The sequence below is a fragment of the Myiozetetes cayanensis genome, unplaced genomic scaffold, assembly GCF_022539395.1.
Source record: "Myiozetetes cayanensis isolate MyiCay16 unplaced genomic scaffold, myiCay2020 scf32, whole genome shotgun sequence".
Taxonomy (NCBI): domain Eukaryota; kingdom Metazoa; phylum Chordata; class Aves; order Passeriformes; family Tyrannidae; genus Myiozetetes; species Myiozetetes cayanensis.
In genome coordinates, this window is record NW_026087544.1 from 380084 (window position 1) to 395217 (window position 15134).

General features: G+C 56.1%; 2 protein-coding genes across 5 annotated transcripts in view; one reads left to right on the forward strand and one right to left on the reverse strand.

Moving 5' to 3' along the window:
- The window catches only part of ANKS1A (ankyrin repeat and sterile alpha motif domain containing 1A), a 70326-nt gene extending 57436 nt beyond the window's left edge, over positions 1-12890 (reverse strand). For all 4 annotated transcript variants that reach the window (XM_050326739.1, XM_050326738.1, XM_050326737.1 and 1 more), the window contains exon 1: positions 12694-12890. In XM_050326739.1, the coding sequence (XP_050182696.1) occupies positions 12694-12890 (197 nt within the window). The remainder of the gene's footprint in view (positions 1-12693) is intronic.
- Positions 12891-13437: 547 nt separating this feature from the next.
- On the forward strand, positions 13438-14940 carry TAF11 (TATA-box binding protein associated factor 11). Its single transcript, XM_050326853.1, has 5 exons — positions 13438-13590; positions 13667-13806; positions 13925-14012; positions 14227-14323; positions 14545-14940. The coding sequence occupies exons 1-5, from the start codon at positions 13438-13440 to the stop codon at positions 14673-14675; spliced, it is 609 nt and encodes a 202-aa protein (XP_050182810.1). The 3' UTR covers positions 14676-14940.
- Positions 14941-15134: the final 194 nt, after the last annotated feature.

Here is a 15134-nt window from a genome sequence, read left to right on the forward strand (position 1 = left end):
CAGCACACACCGGCACAGGGACCCTCTCCTGGTTTCCAGCCAGAGCTCCCACTCCCACACATCCTTCAGCCATACTTGTGCTTGCCAAAAAGGATCTTCAGAGGAACATGTGTCTATTAGAGTAAACCACAAGAGACTGCAAACACGGATGCACTGCTAATTCACACCCGCTGAAGAATTCCAATGACTCTGGGAAAATCTCTTCCCTCCATGGCAAGAGTCACAAGTGGGGGGTGTAAGTCAAAGACTGTGGGATACAGAGCCTGCTCTTGGTCATCAGTGTGATTGCACACTGATTCGTCATCACTGCGGGGCTGCTAGCCAGGAGCACCTCGGTGCCACAGTGAGCAAAAACAGCAGGAAAGGCACCAAATCAGTGGGAATCTTGTGCAGACCGAGTGGAAATTCAGAAGGGAATGAAGCAACAGACTCACTCTAGAGCATGTTCCATGGGAAATGGAAAGTCTGTCCCTGTTCCCTCTGAGTGACTCCTGATCCACAGAGCATTATAAAAGGCTTTGCAGTCCTGAGATGGACATGAGCTCTTCTAGAGGAGAGGCAGCTAAGGGGAACCTTTATCCAAGAGGACAGGCAAGTGAGCCACAAAATCCAATTTGCAAAGAATCAGAGGCTTATCCCGAGGCATCCTGCACACCATCCCGCGCTCCAGGAGCAAACGCAAACCAACACACGCATGCAATACACCTCCAACACTGACAACATGGTTTGCAGGATGATGGTTTAAACCATGGCCAGAAGGTCAGTGAGACACCAGAGTGAGTGCAGGAGTGCCCTGCCCCATCCAGCTGTGCAGGCCTGAAGCACAAAGGGGACTGAGTAGTGCTCAGCCCTGGTTTGTTCCTGGCAGTGGGATCCTGCACTGTGGTTGCCCAAATAATTTATTGCTGGATTTAAAGTGGCAATTAATGGTTAGAACTCAAGCCAGAAAGCCTCGTGTGCCATCTGGAGCAGTTCTAACACTGCACCTGTGCTGCCCTTGCTCATCCATAACCTGGGCAGTGCTCGAGTCCTGTGGTTTGACACATTAAACCAAGCCGTGTTTGGATGCTGAGAGCAAACTACTTCAGAGTGAATACAGGAAAAACCAGCAGCACTTAACACAAGTGTTTCTTTCAGCTGAAATTATGAACCAAGGAAAACCAGGGTCAGTGGTGCAGGGGACATGAAATGAGCCCCGTACCCAAAGTGACCTGCCCAGGCGGCAGCAGGGCTGCGGACCAGAGCCAGGACATCTGTCCCCATCGGAGGACGTGGGTATCCCCACGATAAAACACTTCCATAAACTTCATCAGAAATCTTCAGGTCAGTGCTTCAGAGTTAAATGCCAAGTTTACTAAGGGAGCTCAAAGAAGGAAGAAAGCTGGAGCCCAGGGGGGAGCTGGCCCAGCAGATAGCACCGGGTGCTGTGCAAACCAACTGCCAAGATATAAAGATATTTTAAAAAAACATCTGCTGTGCCCTCTTCTACCCTTTGACCTTTTATTTCTGCAAATAAAGAAAGCCTTTATCAAAGAAAGGTCAAAGAAGATCAGACTGGAAGGATCCAAGAGGAGAACTATTTATATTTGCAGACTGCAGTCAAGTACATCACTCTCTTCCCTCCTCTTCCTCTCCAGCTCTGCCAGGAAGGCCAGAGTTCTCCTAAGGTATGGAAGAAGGGTGCTGAAAGAAGCAGAGGACAAAGCCCAGAACTCTGTGTACAGAGTGACTCTGGGCTGCTTCTGATTAAACAGAAACACAGACGCCAGCACAGGCAGGAGAACACTGTAAATACAGGTCCTCAGTAAAGGTCTGAAGCCAATTTGACCACTTTTTTGTTTCTCCCCCAAAATCCCCCCAAACCTCTTCACATCACAGAGGGGTGTTGTTGTTAACTTAGTGGTCTCCATTACAAACACAACATTCTCAAAGATTACCCGGATCTCACCCCCTTTGCTGCACCAGAGCAGCATCTCATGATGCTCCTGATGCATCTGCTTAAGGCAATGAAACTGAATGGTGAGGACATCAGAAAAGCTCTGAAAACAGCCTAATCTGCTTCACTGAAACTATTTCTTGTGCTCAGTTTTCTCCTGCTCCACGATTCACCAAGTGCTGTAGCCTTTAAATAAAGCTTCCTGATTGTAAAAACTGCTGAATAAAGCACATGCTTTAGGTCACGGTCAAACCCCAAAGTTCCTTTAAACAAGACCATATTTTTCCTCTTGCTTTTCCATTTCTTTCTTCCCAACTGGAGTAACTTTACTCACAAAATCACCCTAGGCAGGGGGCTAGAGCAAGGCCAAACCCAGAGAACAACTCAGTGTTTTCAGCTCAAATGATGAATGTTCAAAGCTGGTTTCTGGTCCCACGAACGTGGATTATGGAAGGATCAGGAGAGCTCAGGGACTGGTGCCTGTGCAGAGCAGAGGCCATCGCACCCCGTGTATTTACACAGCCAGCAAAGACAAACAGCTTGATACTGGATACAAGACACCAGAGGACACGAGTGGTTTGGCCCAAGGTCACCAGGAAGTTTAAAGCAACTGAGCACTGGCCCCAGATGTTTGGGGACTTTGCTCAATGCCTCAGAGACAAAGAGAGGGCTGCAGGCAGATTCCCTCAAGTTTATTGCCCAGAGGCCACCACAGCAGGTCATTCACACATCCCAGCTATCCACATCCAGCTGGATTCCTGCAGTGAACGTGACCCTCACTTGGTATTTCCTGCTTGCAGAGGGGAACACAAACAACCAAACACTTTGGGCAAGGCCTCAGATTTAGAGAGCTGCTTATGTTTTCCTGAAGGGTGAGGAAGCCACTGCTGTTTCCACCCTGCCAATGGGAAGGGTCCAGCATGGTGGGACTCCCAATGGAGCAGGAACCCAACTCCCTGCTTGCCTCAGTCACCAAATATTGCAACAGCCTTTCCAAAAATAAACAGCTGATGGAGAAGATTAAAGCAGAGTATTGCTGGGGCAAGGGAGAATGTGGTTGGATCACAAGTAATACTGTCTCAGCCCCTCTTGGCAGGTTTTGGGAAAGCCCATGGAAAGCAGCCAGTCAGATTCCAGCTATTGGCTGCACAGGAAGCCAAAGCTTCCACTTCTGCACTCTTCAACTTCTTGTTCCAGATTTTCATTTGCTATAAGAAAAACAGGTGGATTTTCCTCAAAGTCAAAGGATCACATGCTCAAATACAGGATTCCAGAATGGATGGGGAAAAACATGGACCTTAATATAGGCAGGGAATGTGAGTAAGCCAGCTGATGCTGCATGCTAGAAAGGAACCAGACAGGGTTGGCATCACTAATAGAAACTCGTCCATCCAAGCTAAAATCCCCACTAGGAAGAGAGCAGCCCTAGCCTTACAGATGGCTCCTGGCAGTGGAAATGCATTTATTTAATGTATGGTGGGGGGTGGCAGTGGGCTCTGTCACCCGCATTATGCAGTGGGGACAGAAAGGCCAGGTCAGGCGTGCAGGGTGTGCTACATCAGAGAATCCCTCTGAGCAGGAGCAAAGAAAGACCTGCAGGACAGGAAAAATCCAGGTCTGGTTTGTGTGCGTGTGCCGCCCTTTATTCTTAAAAGCATTCCAGGCACTCTGCAACCCACTCCCATTCCAGAGCATTCCCTGCTGATGACAGGCCACGGAACAGTCCCACAAAACAAGGCTCATCACCAGGCCACAGCCAAACAAGCTGTGCTGGGAGAAGTGTAAAAAGTGTCAGTCGCCGAGTCAGGGAAAGCCAAGACTCTGGGGACAGGTCCAGGAGCTCTGGGGGCCGGTGTGTGCAGGAGCACCCCCCTCTCCACACCCCGTCCAAGGACAGCACGATGGTAGGGGAAGAGCAAGGAAAATGGGAAGGCAGCCACCCAACATGCAGATGGAAGGTTTGACATGAAGCCCTGAAGCTGCTCTTCAAAGTGGGAAAGTGACCCCTAGGAGAGGACAGATTTGACAACATTTACCAAATGTTGACAAACCTCTAACTGAGGTTTACTAAACACCGGTTTTGCAGCCCATTTTCCTCTTTTGCATCTTACTAGATGGGGTTTTGAGGAGTAGGAGCAAAAGGAATCAAAACATTTGTGCAAAAATTCAACAAACTGAGCAATGTTATGAATGTGATAAACCAGCCTGGAGCTGGCAATACCCCAGATCTGCAAACATGAATTAGAGCACTGCTCAGGGAAGCATTCCCTGCTCTCTGTTTGCAGCTCAGCTCTGCTCCCACAGCACTGAAGAAGATGCCACTAACTGCAAGAAAATACAATACAAAATAACTAGGTGCAGAGAAGACCTGCAGGACATGTGTAGATGGTGCAGACTTCTCCTTGGCCTTCCCTCCATCCAGCACTCCCAGAGAAATGGAAGGAAGCTGCCCGGGCAGACACAAATTCCCGATCAAAGCCACCAAGCAGCTGATGCTGCAGCACCGAGCTGGCTACAGCTGGCAACCTTGCACTGGGCTTTCCCTCCCCCGTCTCCTTTGTGAGATGATTTAACAAGCTGCAGGATCCCATGGGACATGTCAGTCAGCCAACAGCAAGGGAGCATCGTGTCTGGAGTCGTACATGTCCATCTGCACTGCTCCCTTCTGACAGGCACAAAGCTCTGAGCTTGGAGTAAAAATGTCACCAAAAACAACCTGCCCAGAAAAAAATCACGGCAGAGCACAATTCCCCCCCCCGCCCGTCAGTGCCCCTGCACAGGAAGGGATGTGCCAATTAAGTGTTTTGGGATGGCAGAAAACGTGCCTCTCCGTGCTCACTGTCAGCTCTGCACAACAGCCACGTGGGCACTGAGAGACACCACCAGTGGGATCGGAACAGCTCAAAGTTACTGTTTGTTTTCGGCACTCTGCTTCCCAGAACAGAGATCTGATCCAAAATTTGGGATTTCTAGCAGGAACCTTGCACCTGGAAGGGCGTAAGGAAGGTGACACTTTATTTAAACACAGACACCCTCCCCTGGGTGCAGGCTCAGACCTGCTCTGCACAGAAACAATAAACCCACGCCCATGTTCTCTCCATCTCAGTGCCAACAGGCTCCTCGAGGTCTGCCCGCTGGGCCCGGCCACGTGCCGCTGCTCCCTTTGAGCTGTGTCACCCCAAACCCACTGCCGTCCCTTCAGCCTGGCTGCTGCCCAGCCCTGATGCCTGGAATGCTGAACTGCGGCGTGTCTGACCTGGGGTGGATGAGAAGCAGGTAAATAGGCCAAGTCAAGCAGAGCAAGAGAAACAGACATTCAGGGACTGAATTACCCCTTCCCTACAGCAATTAAAAAGCAAATGCAATTATTTCGTACCAACAACTGCATCCAGAGTGCACTTTTGCCTTAGGGAGACTGAAACCAGTGAGACAGAGACTCGCACGACATCCCCTTTCCCTTGTGACATTGCTCAGATCAGTGACACAAGGGCTCTGAATTGGTGCTGGCACCACAGTGCCTGACTGTTCCCACAGAGGGACCGCACATATGGGGAGATCTCCACACCTCAGGAGGGACCCCCCACACCTCAGGAGGGACCCCTGCCCCACATCACGATAGGCTGTGAAACGCTGCTGCATTGGAGTAAAAGGAAATGAGTTGCTCTGATACTGAACACCAGAACAATGGGATGGGACACAAGGCCCTCGAGGAAGGGGACACGGGACTGGAGAATTCAGAGCCACAACAAAGCTTCCACTGAAGCGTTTTGAGCAGACTTTGCCCTTGAACGCAGCCCACACCAGCAGCCCAGCAGCTCACCCACATGGCTCCATTTAAGCTTGTATCAAATCCCAGCTCCAGCTTAACCAGGAGTCCCTGAGGGCTAAAGAAAGACACAGCAAGGAGAGATTAACTGGCAACAGTGTGAGACGCAAACAAGGCACAGGCTCCAGAGACATTCCTTCTTGATATGCTTTTTAACTGGGTGCCCAAAGAGCAAGTGACTGAGAAAGGAGAGCAAAGACAGCGAGGGCAGGAGGTAAAACAGAAGTGACCCCACCGCGGAGGCTCCAGTGGGAGCACAGGGGACACACCTGAGCGGTCAAAGAGCTCTGTGATCACTGTGATCAGCCCCTGCTCCTTCCTGGTATGTGCCACGCAAGCAGAGAAAGCACCGGCTTAGACACCGGTTCCTGAGAAAGCTCAGAAAAAGAAAGATGGAAATCAGAAAGGACATCCTTTTACTGCAGAAGCATCCATGAAATCCAGTCCCTTACAGAACAGGGACAAGAGCGAATGGCCGAGACAGGAAATTATTCCCAAATCCTGAGCTAGCTCCCAGAGAGTTGTCATTACTCATCTGCACTATCTGTACAGAGATAAGGCCAGAGTTGAGAACCACGAGAGCTGAGAGTATGAGCCAGGCAGCCAAATGGAGCGCCTGGAGCGTGACGGTCCTGCCCTGCTCCTGCTCCAAGAGCCCTGGGAAGGGCAGGGACTGCTCTCCCAGAGCTGGCAGAGGCAGCTGCACCAACCCTTAACGCTGGGAAACCGAACCGGTGATGGAACAGGCAGCACAGGGAGGTGTCCCTACACATTTCATGGTGCACCTGCAGCTTCCAGCCACGGTTTCACCCACATGCCAGCTCTGACTTTGCCCACAGTGACCAGCTGGTCTCAAACAGGTTTTCTCCTCAGCTGGAAAAACCTCATTTTCTTTGGGGAACATCCACAACATAAGATGTTGCGAAACCCTTAAAATATTTCTGCCCACTTCTCTGCAAGCATAACGGACCCAGTTCTGAGCCTTTTCTCTGTTCAACACTGCCCTCCCAGCCAGAAGCTGCTTTCACTGACAGGCCTGGGGAGCCCCCACCGATCCCTGCACAGGGGAGCTTCAAACCTCAGTGGCCACCCAGCCTCTGGAATTGATTTTGTTCTAAAACCAGGCACTTTGTAATGCCAAATTTGAGAGGATTTCTCACAGTGTCTTAATTAGGATGAGGCATAAGTCATTTCACCTAATTTCCAACCCACTTCAATATTAGATTTGAAAGACCACCTATGACATCTTCAGCCTTGCTCGCTCCAGGATCTGCACAACAGCAGCCAATGGCATTAGACAGAAATCTAATGAGATAATATATTTACATAATATTTATGGCTCTCACTCTCAGACAGGGTTTTGTTCTTCCATCCTCAGTATGTGGCACTACAGACACTTCCTTTGAGCTGGAAAAAGCCTGTGGTTAATTTTTAAATCTAATTTCCCTTCAAAAGAAACCATGTGTTTAAATAACAAGGAAGGAGTGCAAATGTACCTGGATTTACCAAGCCTGAACACCAACTCAAGCTCAACTTCCCTTCAGGTGAATACCTCAGGCTCTAGAAGAGCACACAGTAAAGCCAGGCACACACTCCTCTCCTGTAATTCCCCCAACACCCTGCTATGTTGGGTGTTCACACTGATTTTCACCTGAAATTCTCAGCACCCATGAAGGCGCAGGAGTACAGTCCTTTGGGAAGCAGGACGTGCAGAGCTCTGAGGACACCACACAGGCTCTCCAGCTTTTGTGTAGAAGAGGGCACATGCACACACTCCAGCTCCAGCGCTGCTCCAAAGGTAGCTCACACTTTGCTGTCCTGTCTCTAACTAAGTCTCTCTCCCTCCCAAGCCCCCCAAGCTCTCGTGTTGCTGACAGCCGGCCCAGGTGCACCGACATTTCCAGCGCTGTTTTCCTCCCTCCTGCAGACAGCAGCTGCACTCACTTCTCCGGTCGGTTGCTATAGAAACAAATCAATCCTCAACAGTTTTATTTTTACCAGTTTCTGTGAAATAGGATTTATCTCATTTCCATGACTAAGCTGTACTCCAGAGCGACAGCTTTGGGATGGTGACAGTGCCAGCTCAGCATCGGGCAGAGCTCGTGCTGCAGTGCCAAGAGGAAATGGCCATCACCTGTGCTCAGAGGCACCTTCTCATCTCCAGGACACTTCACCTTGAAAGGATGCCCACAGCTGGAGCACGACAGCACTCCACAGCTGCATCTGAGGAGGGGATGGCACAGCCTGGGAAAGGCAGAGGGCTCACATGCAGTGGAGGTGTAGGCACACATTGTCTGTCTCCAGCCAGCCAGGCAGCCCCTCGGGCACTGCCACAGGAGGGACTCAGCCTCCGGGAACTGCCTTCCCCTTGTCCAGGGGCAGCTGAGAGGGGCCTTCCCTCTGGTCTGGGATGCATTTCCTCCCTTCTGTACCCCTCTGCTCTGTGTCACACCTTCCACCTATGTCTGTGTTCTGTCCTGCTTGTTTGTCCTTCAGTCTCATTGAAACAATGCATTCCTTCACAAAAATCCTGCTGGATGAACACTGTGTCTTGGCTTAGCTGCTCCCAGTGTAGCAAAAACTGTTCCAAACATTCATCTCCAGAAAGTTCTGCTCCCTGCCAAATGGCCTTCCACAGCCAGAGGGATGCAGGACCCATGGCACTGATTTGAGCAGCTCCACTTCACCCACACTCCCTGCTGGGGCAGAACCCACTGCACGCAGGGAGCAGCGCTCTCTGAGGGGAGGGGAAGGGGACACCCTGCTCCTCTGTGCCCTCACCTGCAGGCTCCCGCCATTCCCTCCTGCTGGATAATATTTAGATTAACAGATATTAAATAAATACACTTAGTACTGACTCACCTAATATTCCTCACACCACATCTTAGCCCACAGCAACTCCCTCATGGAGTATTTGAGGTAACCTGTACATGGATATTTCCAAAACCCAACTGACACTTCAGAACACTCTCAAAGCAAGGCAAAAAGTAAGCTTATGTGCTTCTCACCCTCCAGCTGACACAAACACATTGACACACTGACATTCCCGAGGGAGTGAGTCCCAGAGCACCAGAGAACTCGGTGTGTGGGTGCTGCACAAACCCCAAGTCCTGCTCTACAGAGGGGAGCAGCAGCCCCCGTGGCCTGGGCGAGTGGAGCTGCACTCCCACAGTGTGGAGAGCCCGGTGCTCCTGACCCAGCCCTGAGCATGGAACCCTGACCAGAGCACACAAATAAAACCTTCCAAAGCTGCATCACAAGATCACACAGCCAGTAACTGCAGCCTTGGAACTCTTTAAGAAGTGCTCAGGAAACAACTGCCAGCAGAGTGCCGGTGCACACCCGCGCCTGTGGCAGGAGCACAGCGCACGTTCAGCAGTGCCCGCTCAGTGTGCAGGTACAGAGGGCTCTGTCCCACAGAGTGTGCATGGCAGGGTGTGGAGAAGAGACAGCCTAGAGAGGGTGAGATGCTTAATCACAGCAGCAGGAGAGGGAAAGACCCAGCACTGCCCTGTTCTGCGGGGACGCAGCGGGAGCAGCTCCCTTGTGATGCTGCGAACTATCAGTTGCACCAGAGCAAACACCAAACCCTTCTTTTTTTTAAATACGACTCATTTCTCTGACTCCAAACCGCCCTTGAACTGTTGGAAACCACTTCAAGTATTCTGCCATCCCACCACGTCATTCCCTAAACCCACCAGACCCCTCACCAGCAGCAACTGCTGCAAATGGCTGGAACACAGGCTGTGGCTTCTGTGGAGCAGCACCCGACCCCTTCCCACAACAGATGTGCACCCAAACTCCTCATTCCCAGCAGAAGTGTCTCCTTGATACATTCCCAGAGGATTGCATAGCTCATCTGGGGCTCAGCAGCAGCCTCAGTTTCCCCTTCCAGCAACACAGATACAGGCTTTTCACAGCCATAGTTGAAAATAAAAAGCTTTTTCTGCAGATTTGGCTTTAACACCACCCATCCCTCACTGCTCCTGGCAAAACCTCCTGAATGCAACCTGATAGCTCAGCCACAGATTATTTTGTTGTTTCCTGCCTTTAACTTCACAGTTAAGCACTAAAAAAACCCGAAACCAATAAATCCAAATTCTGCAGCCTTGATGCAAAAGCACCCCTGAAAATCCAAGAACCCTCATGGATTCATGGTGCATTTCTGATTTCTGGACTTGCTGCTGCTCATAAGCCCCAAGCCGCACGTGCATGGCGTGGATTTTCCCTCTGGCTGCTCTCTGCTCCTCACATGGTGCCTATTCCTGTGCTGTGGTCGGGTCTGGAGCCGGAGCAGCCGAGCACAGACGAGGGGCCAGATCCAGCCCCCAGCACGGCCCCAGGCCCTGCGGATCCCATGGAGCCTCCCAAACCCTGGCAGCCACCACCTCTTTGTGAGCCCACCATCTGCTCTGGCAAACGCCAGACTCCCATCTCCTCCTCCCACATCCTCCTTGTTCTCCCACCCCACCGACTCCCACCAGGGTTTGTCCCTCTGCCTGAAATCCTGAGTGTTACACCCTGCACCTTCACCCCTCAGGAGAGACCTCCATTGTCTTTGCAATTACTGCTCCTGTGGCTTATCCTGCTCCATCCTGTCCTGCTTCCTGCTCACCTGCAGCTGTAGGTGATTGGAGTCTGTGCATGGCTCCACACCCAGCAGGCTGGCTCGGCCTCAGCACAGCCTGGACTGTGACAAAGTTCACATTTACCTGATAACAGGCACGGTGGCAGCTCAGGTGATGTGATAAAACACCACATTCCAAGGAATTTACTGCCAGGGGAATCCTCTACCACTTCGTGGAGCAGCGCTTGCTCTCTTTGGAAGAAAAACAGCCCAAACTGATGAGTGCTAGCTCAGAGCAAGCACCAGCTCAGCACCTACCAGGTGTAACATGGGAATTTCAGGAAATGCCTGATTTGTACCCATCCAAAACTGGATCTTTGAGATGCCTGAAATGCTGCAGAACTGCCAGAAAAAGCTGGGACAGGCACTTTGGACACATGGGGTTTGGGAACAGGTTGTCCAAACAGTGGAACTTAAAAAATAAAAGAGGAACTAAATAGCGACATCCAAAGGAACCAAAATCAGGAGGAGGAAGGAACAAGGGAGTTTTGCCAGCCCAGCTGAGCATTTATGACCCGCAGTGGGAATGAGCTCTGGGGGTGGAGGGCAGCTCAGCAGTCCCATGTTGGGACAGATCCTTACAGATGGGAGGAGCCTCGGCAGGAGCAGGGATCAGCCTGAGCGAGAGGGAGCAGCTGCCTGAGGAAGAAAACATGGAGCACAAAGACCTGACCAGAGCTCTCCCCACAGCTGAGGGGGCAACACCTACACTAGAAAAGCTCCCATGCTGTAGTGCTGGAAAGGTGAGGCATCTTCCACCACACACATCCCTAGAACTGACCCGTCCCGGCTGCTCCCTTGGGCCTGTCCTCGCAGGGACACTCGGCAGCTGCTTCTCATCCAAACCTCATCACAAGCTCCTCACCTAGAGTCACTCAACCCAGAGCCAAAGCCCAGCAAAGGGTCAGGAGGCGGGAAACAACCCTAAAGCCCCTCAGTGGCAGCAGGTGCCACACAGCAAGGTAAGGACCACTGTCCCAGACACCCAGAGAACAGCACAGCACGGGGAAACGGCCTCAGGGCTGGGACTGGGGAGGGGAGAGAGACCACTGCAGTGTCCCCAGCAGCCATGTCAGTGGGCAGGGGTGACAGCTGTGCCAGGCACTGTCAGACAGGTCTGTGCACAAAGCCACAGCCAGAGCCAAACAGCCCCACGGGGAAAGGGCCCCGTGTGGAGCCGGTGCAGCTCACAGTGTGTGTAACCAGACCCCCGCCAGCACCTCCACCCCTTGAGGGGCTGCAGCAATTCCCCCCCACCCAGGGCTCCGAGTGTTTAATGTATCCAAGGAGAAGGTCACAGTCTGACCCAGGGGCACATTCACAGAGACACAAACCTGCCCCAGGGCAGTTCTCCTGGCCGAGGCCTCTGCCCCAGGAGGGGACCAGGTTATGAGAAAGGAAAAACACATCAAATTTGGCCACAACCGGGCCAGTCACGTCCCTCTCAACAGTCAGGGCATGGAGTGACAGTGGCACAGATCTCCTCCCGTGCTCCAGTACAAAGCAGTTGCTCAGGGACACAGACCAGCAGCAATTCCAGCAGAGGCTGAAGTGGTACAAAGCTGCGGCTCCAGAAACACAGCACTGAGCGGTTTCCTCGGGAGATGCCAAAAAGGGGAGGAGAAAAAAACCGAACAAGGGTCCAAGAGCTTCAAACCAGCGAATTGCACAGCGCAGGGCTGGGGACGCCGAAGCCACTGACGGAGACCGCCCGGAGCTGACCCCGACCCCGCAGGGAGTCACCGGGAGGGAGCGCCAGCAGGGCCTGGGCACCTCATCCCTCACCCACAGCCCGCAGCTCCCCCACCGCGGGACCCCGCGCACGTCTGGGCTGCACCCAGAGCCTCCCGACGGCCCCCCGGCTGAGCGCCCGCACAGCCGCGCTTCGGCCCCGGCGCGACAGCCCAGTCCTGGGCAGCACCAGCACCGGCAGCGCCCGCTCCAAACAGACAGACAGACAGACAGACAGACAGCCGCCCTCCCTCCCGGCCCACCGGGGCACACCAGCCCAGGAGCTCCGCCGCGGCTCCCCCCGCGCCGCCGGCCCCACCGAACCCTCCGGGCTTCCCAAGCCGCACAGCCCTCACAACCCTCCGCGATGTCTTATCCCACCCGCGGCCCTCGGCTCCCTCCCGCCCGGCCTGCGCTGCCGCTCCAGGGACAGCCCGGCACTCCCGTGTCCCGCAGCCCCTCACGGGCACACCCGACCCCCCGTCTGCCCCGCAGTCCCGCACTCCCGGCCCCGCTCCCCGCTCCCTCCCTGTCTCCCAGCCCGCAGCACCGCCCTCCCCGGGCCGCGCTCACCTGAGCAGGCTGGACAGCGGGTGCCCCACACCGCCGCTCCCGCCGCCGCCGCCGCCTCCCCCCGCGGAGCCGCCGCCGCCCCCTCCGCCGCCGGAGCCGCCGAAGCTGGAGCTGAGGCGCTTCCCCGAGAGCAGCTTCTCCACGGCCGGGAGGTTCCCGGTGCGCGCGGCCTCCAGCAGCTCCTGCTCCTTCCCCATGGCCGGCGCGCCCCGCGCCCGCGACACTTCCGGGGCGGGGCCGGGGGCGGCACCAGCTGGGGCGGGACCCACGCAGGGCCCGCCCCCAGCCCCGCCCTGTCCTCAGGCCGCGCCCGTTTCCGGGCGGGGTGTGGGGTTCCCCGCGGCGGGGCCGGGGCCGCGGGGCCGCTCCAGCGCCGTGTGCCGGCTCTGCCCCGCGGGAGCAGCCGCGTGTGGAGCTCCGGCCGGGCCGGGCCGGGCCCCTCCGCCGCAGCGCCGTTGCCATGGCGATAGGCCCCGCCCCCATCTGGCCTGTGTCGCGTCATCAAGAGGCGCAGGCTCTGCACGTTGCCATGGCGGCAAAAAGCCACGCCCCCTCACGGCGCTCTTAGTTAATCGTCATATACGGGCGCCGCCGCGCCGCCGCTGCCATGGCGACAGACTCCGCCCCTTCATGGACGTCATTTTTGTGCGTCATCAGGATACGCCGCTGCTGCCCCGTTGCCATGGCGACAGGCCCCGCCTCTCCGGGCGCGGTTGCGTCATCGGGCGGCGCCGCGGGGCGGCCATGGCGGACCCGGCCCGGGACCCGCTCGGAGCCGCCGCGGCCGCGGAGCCGCCCCCGGGCCCGGCCCCGCCCGCGGGACACGCGGGGGGCGAGGGCGAGGCGGGAGAGGCCGGCGGGGCTGGCGAGCCCAAGGCGGAGGGAGCGGACGGGGAGGTGAGAGCGGGGCCGGGCGGGAGCGGGCCCGGCGGGGGCCGAGCGGCCGCAGAGCGAGCGCTGCGCTGTCCCCCAGGGGAGGAGCGCGGAGGGCGAGGCGGCGGACGGGGACGAGCCCGGGCTGCAGCCGAGCGCGGCCAGGAAGGTGAAGCTGGAGCTGAAGGAGCGGAAGGAGAAGAAGCAGAAGGTGGATGAGGACGAGATCCAGAAGATGCAGTGAGTGCCCGGGACCCGCCGGGACACGGCCCAGCCCTGCCCTCCCCGCCCGGCCGCGGGGCCCTGAAGAAGCCTCGGAGCTGTGTATTTGCCGTGACCGATCGCTCTCTCCCCGCAGGATCCTGGTCTCGTCCTTCTCCGAGGAGCAGCTGAACCGGTACGAGATGTACCGGCGCTCTGCCTTCCCCAAGGCCGCCATCAAACGGGTATGAGGGGCAGGGGTGGCCAGGACGGGGCAGGGACCCCCCGGGACCCTCCTGCAGCCCCCGCGGCTCGGCCCGGGGTGACGGCACGGCCGATGCCCGGCGATTCCGGCGTGGAGCCCGTGGGGCAGCTCAACCCCCCCTGGGCTGGGGCTGCAGCTCGGGGGGCGGTGTGGGTCAAGATGAGGGCTCTGACTGTCCCTGCCTGTCCCCCCAGCTCATCCAGTCCATCACGGGCACCTCGGTGTCGCAGAACGTCGTCATCGCCATGTCCGGCATCTCCAAGGTGTTCGTGGGGGAGGTGGTGGAGGAGGGTGAGTGGAGCTGCTGGGGAAAAGAGGGGGGAATGCAGCACCCAGAGCTCAGGCAGGGCCAGGGGCAGCCTGGGCTGGCACAGCCCCTCTGTCCCAGCACAGGCCCTGGCCTGAGCCAGGACCTGCTGCAGGACCTGGTGTCTTTCCCAGTGCAGCTGCAGCAGCAGGAGAGGGGGAGGGCTCGGGTGTCCCCTCCCCTGACGCCTGTGTTTGTTGCTCAGCCCTGGACGTGTGTGAGAAGTGGGGGGAGCTGCCCCCCCTGCAGCCCAAGCACATGAGGGAGGCCGTGCGGAGGCTCAAGGCGCGAGGGCAGATCCCCAACTCCAAGTACAAGAAGATCATCTTCCACTGACTGGCTCCGAAACAGCTCCCTGTGGGATCCTCCCCAGCTGAGCCACAGCCTGAGGGGCTGTGAGACCTCGGGGACCACAGGGACAGCCCTGAGTCCCTGGGCAGAGCCAGGAGCTGCTCCTGACCTGGAGGCACGGGCTCCTCTGCCTCTGCACAGCAGGGAGAGGAACATCCACGGCCTTCAGAGTATTCCTCCCCCAGGGCTGTGCTTCCTGCTGGCCCCGCTGTGGCTGTTTCTGTACATTAAAGTGGTGTTGGTGGCCCGGCTGGACTCGCTGTGTGCTGGGCAGGGCAGGACCAGGCTGTGCCTCAGCCCCCCACGAGGTGCTCCTGGAGCTGCTCCCGGCCTGGGGCGGTGCTGGGGCCGCTGCAGTCACGGCTCAGCTGTGCCTCCAAAGCCAAAAACCGCACGGTGGGGAAGGCAGGGGAAGAGAGAGGGGAGGAGAAAAAGCCTGAGCCT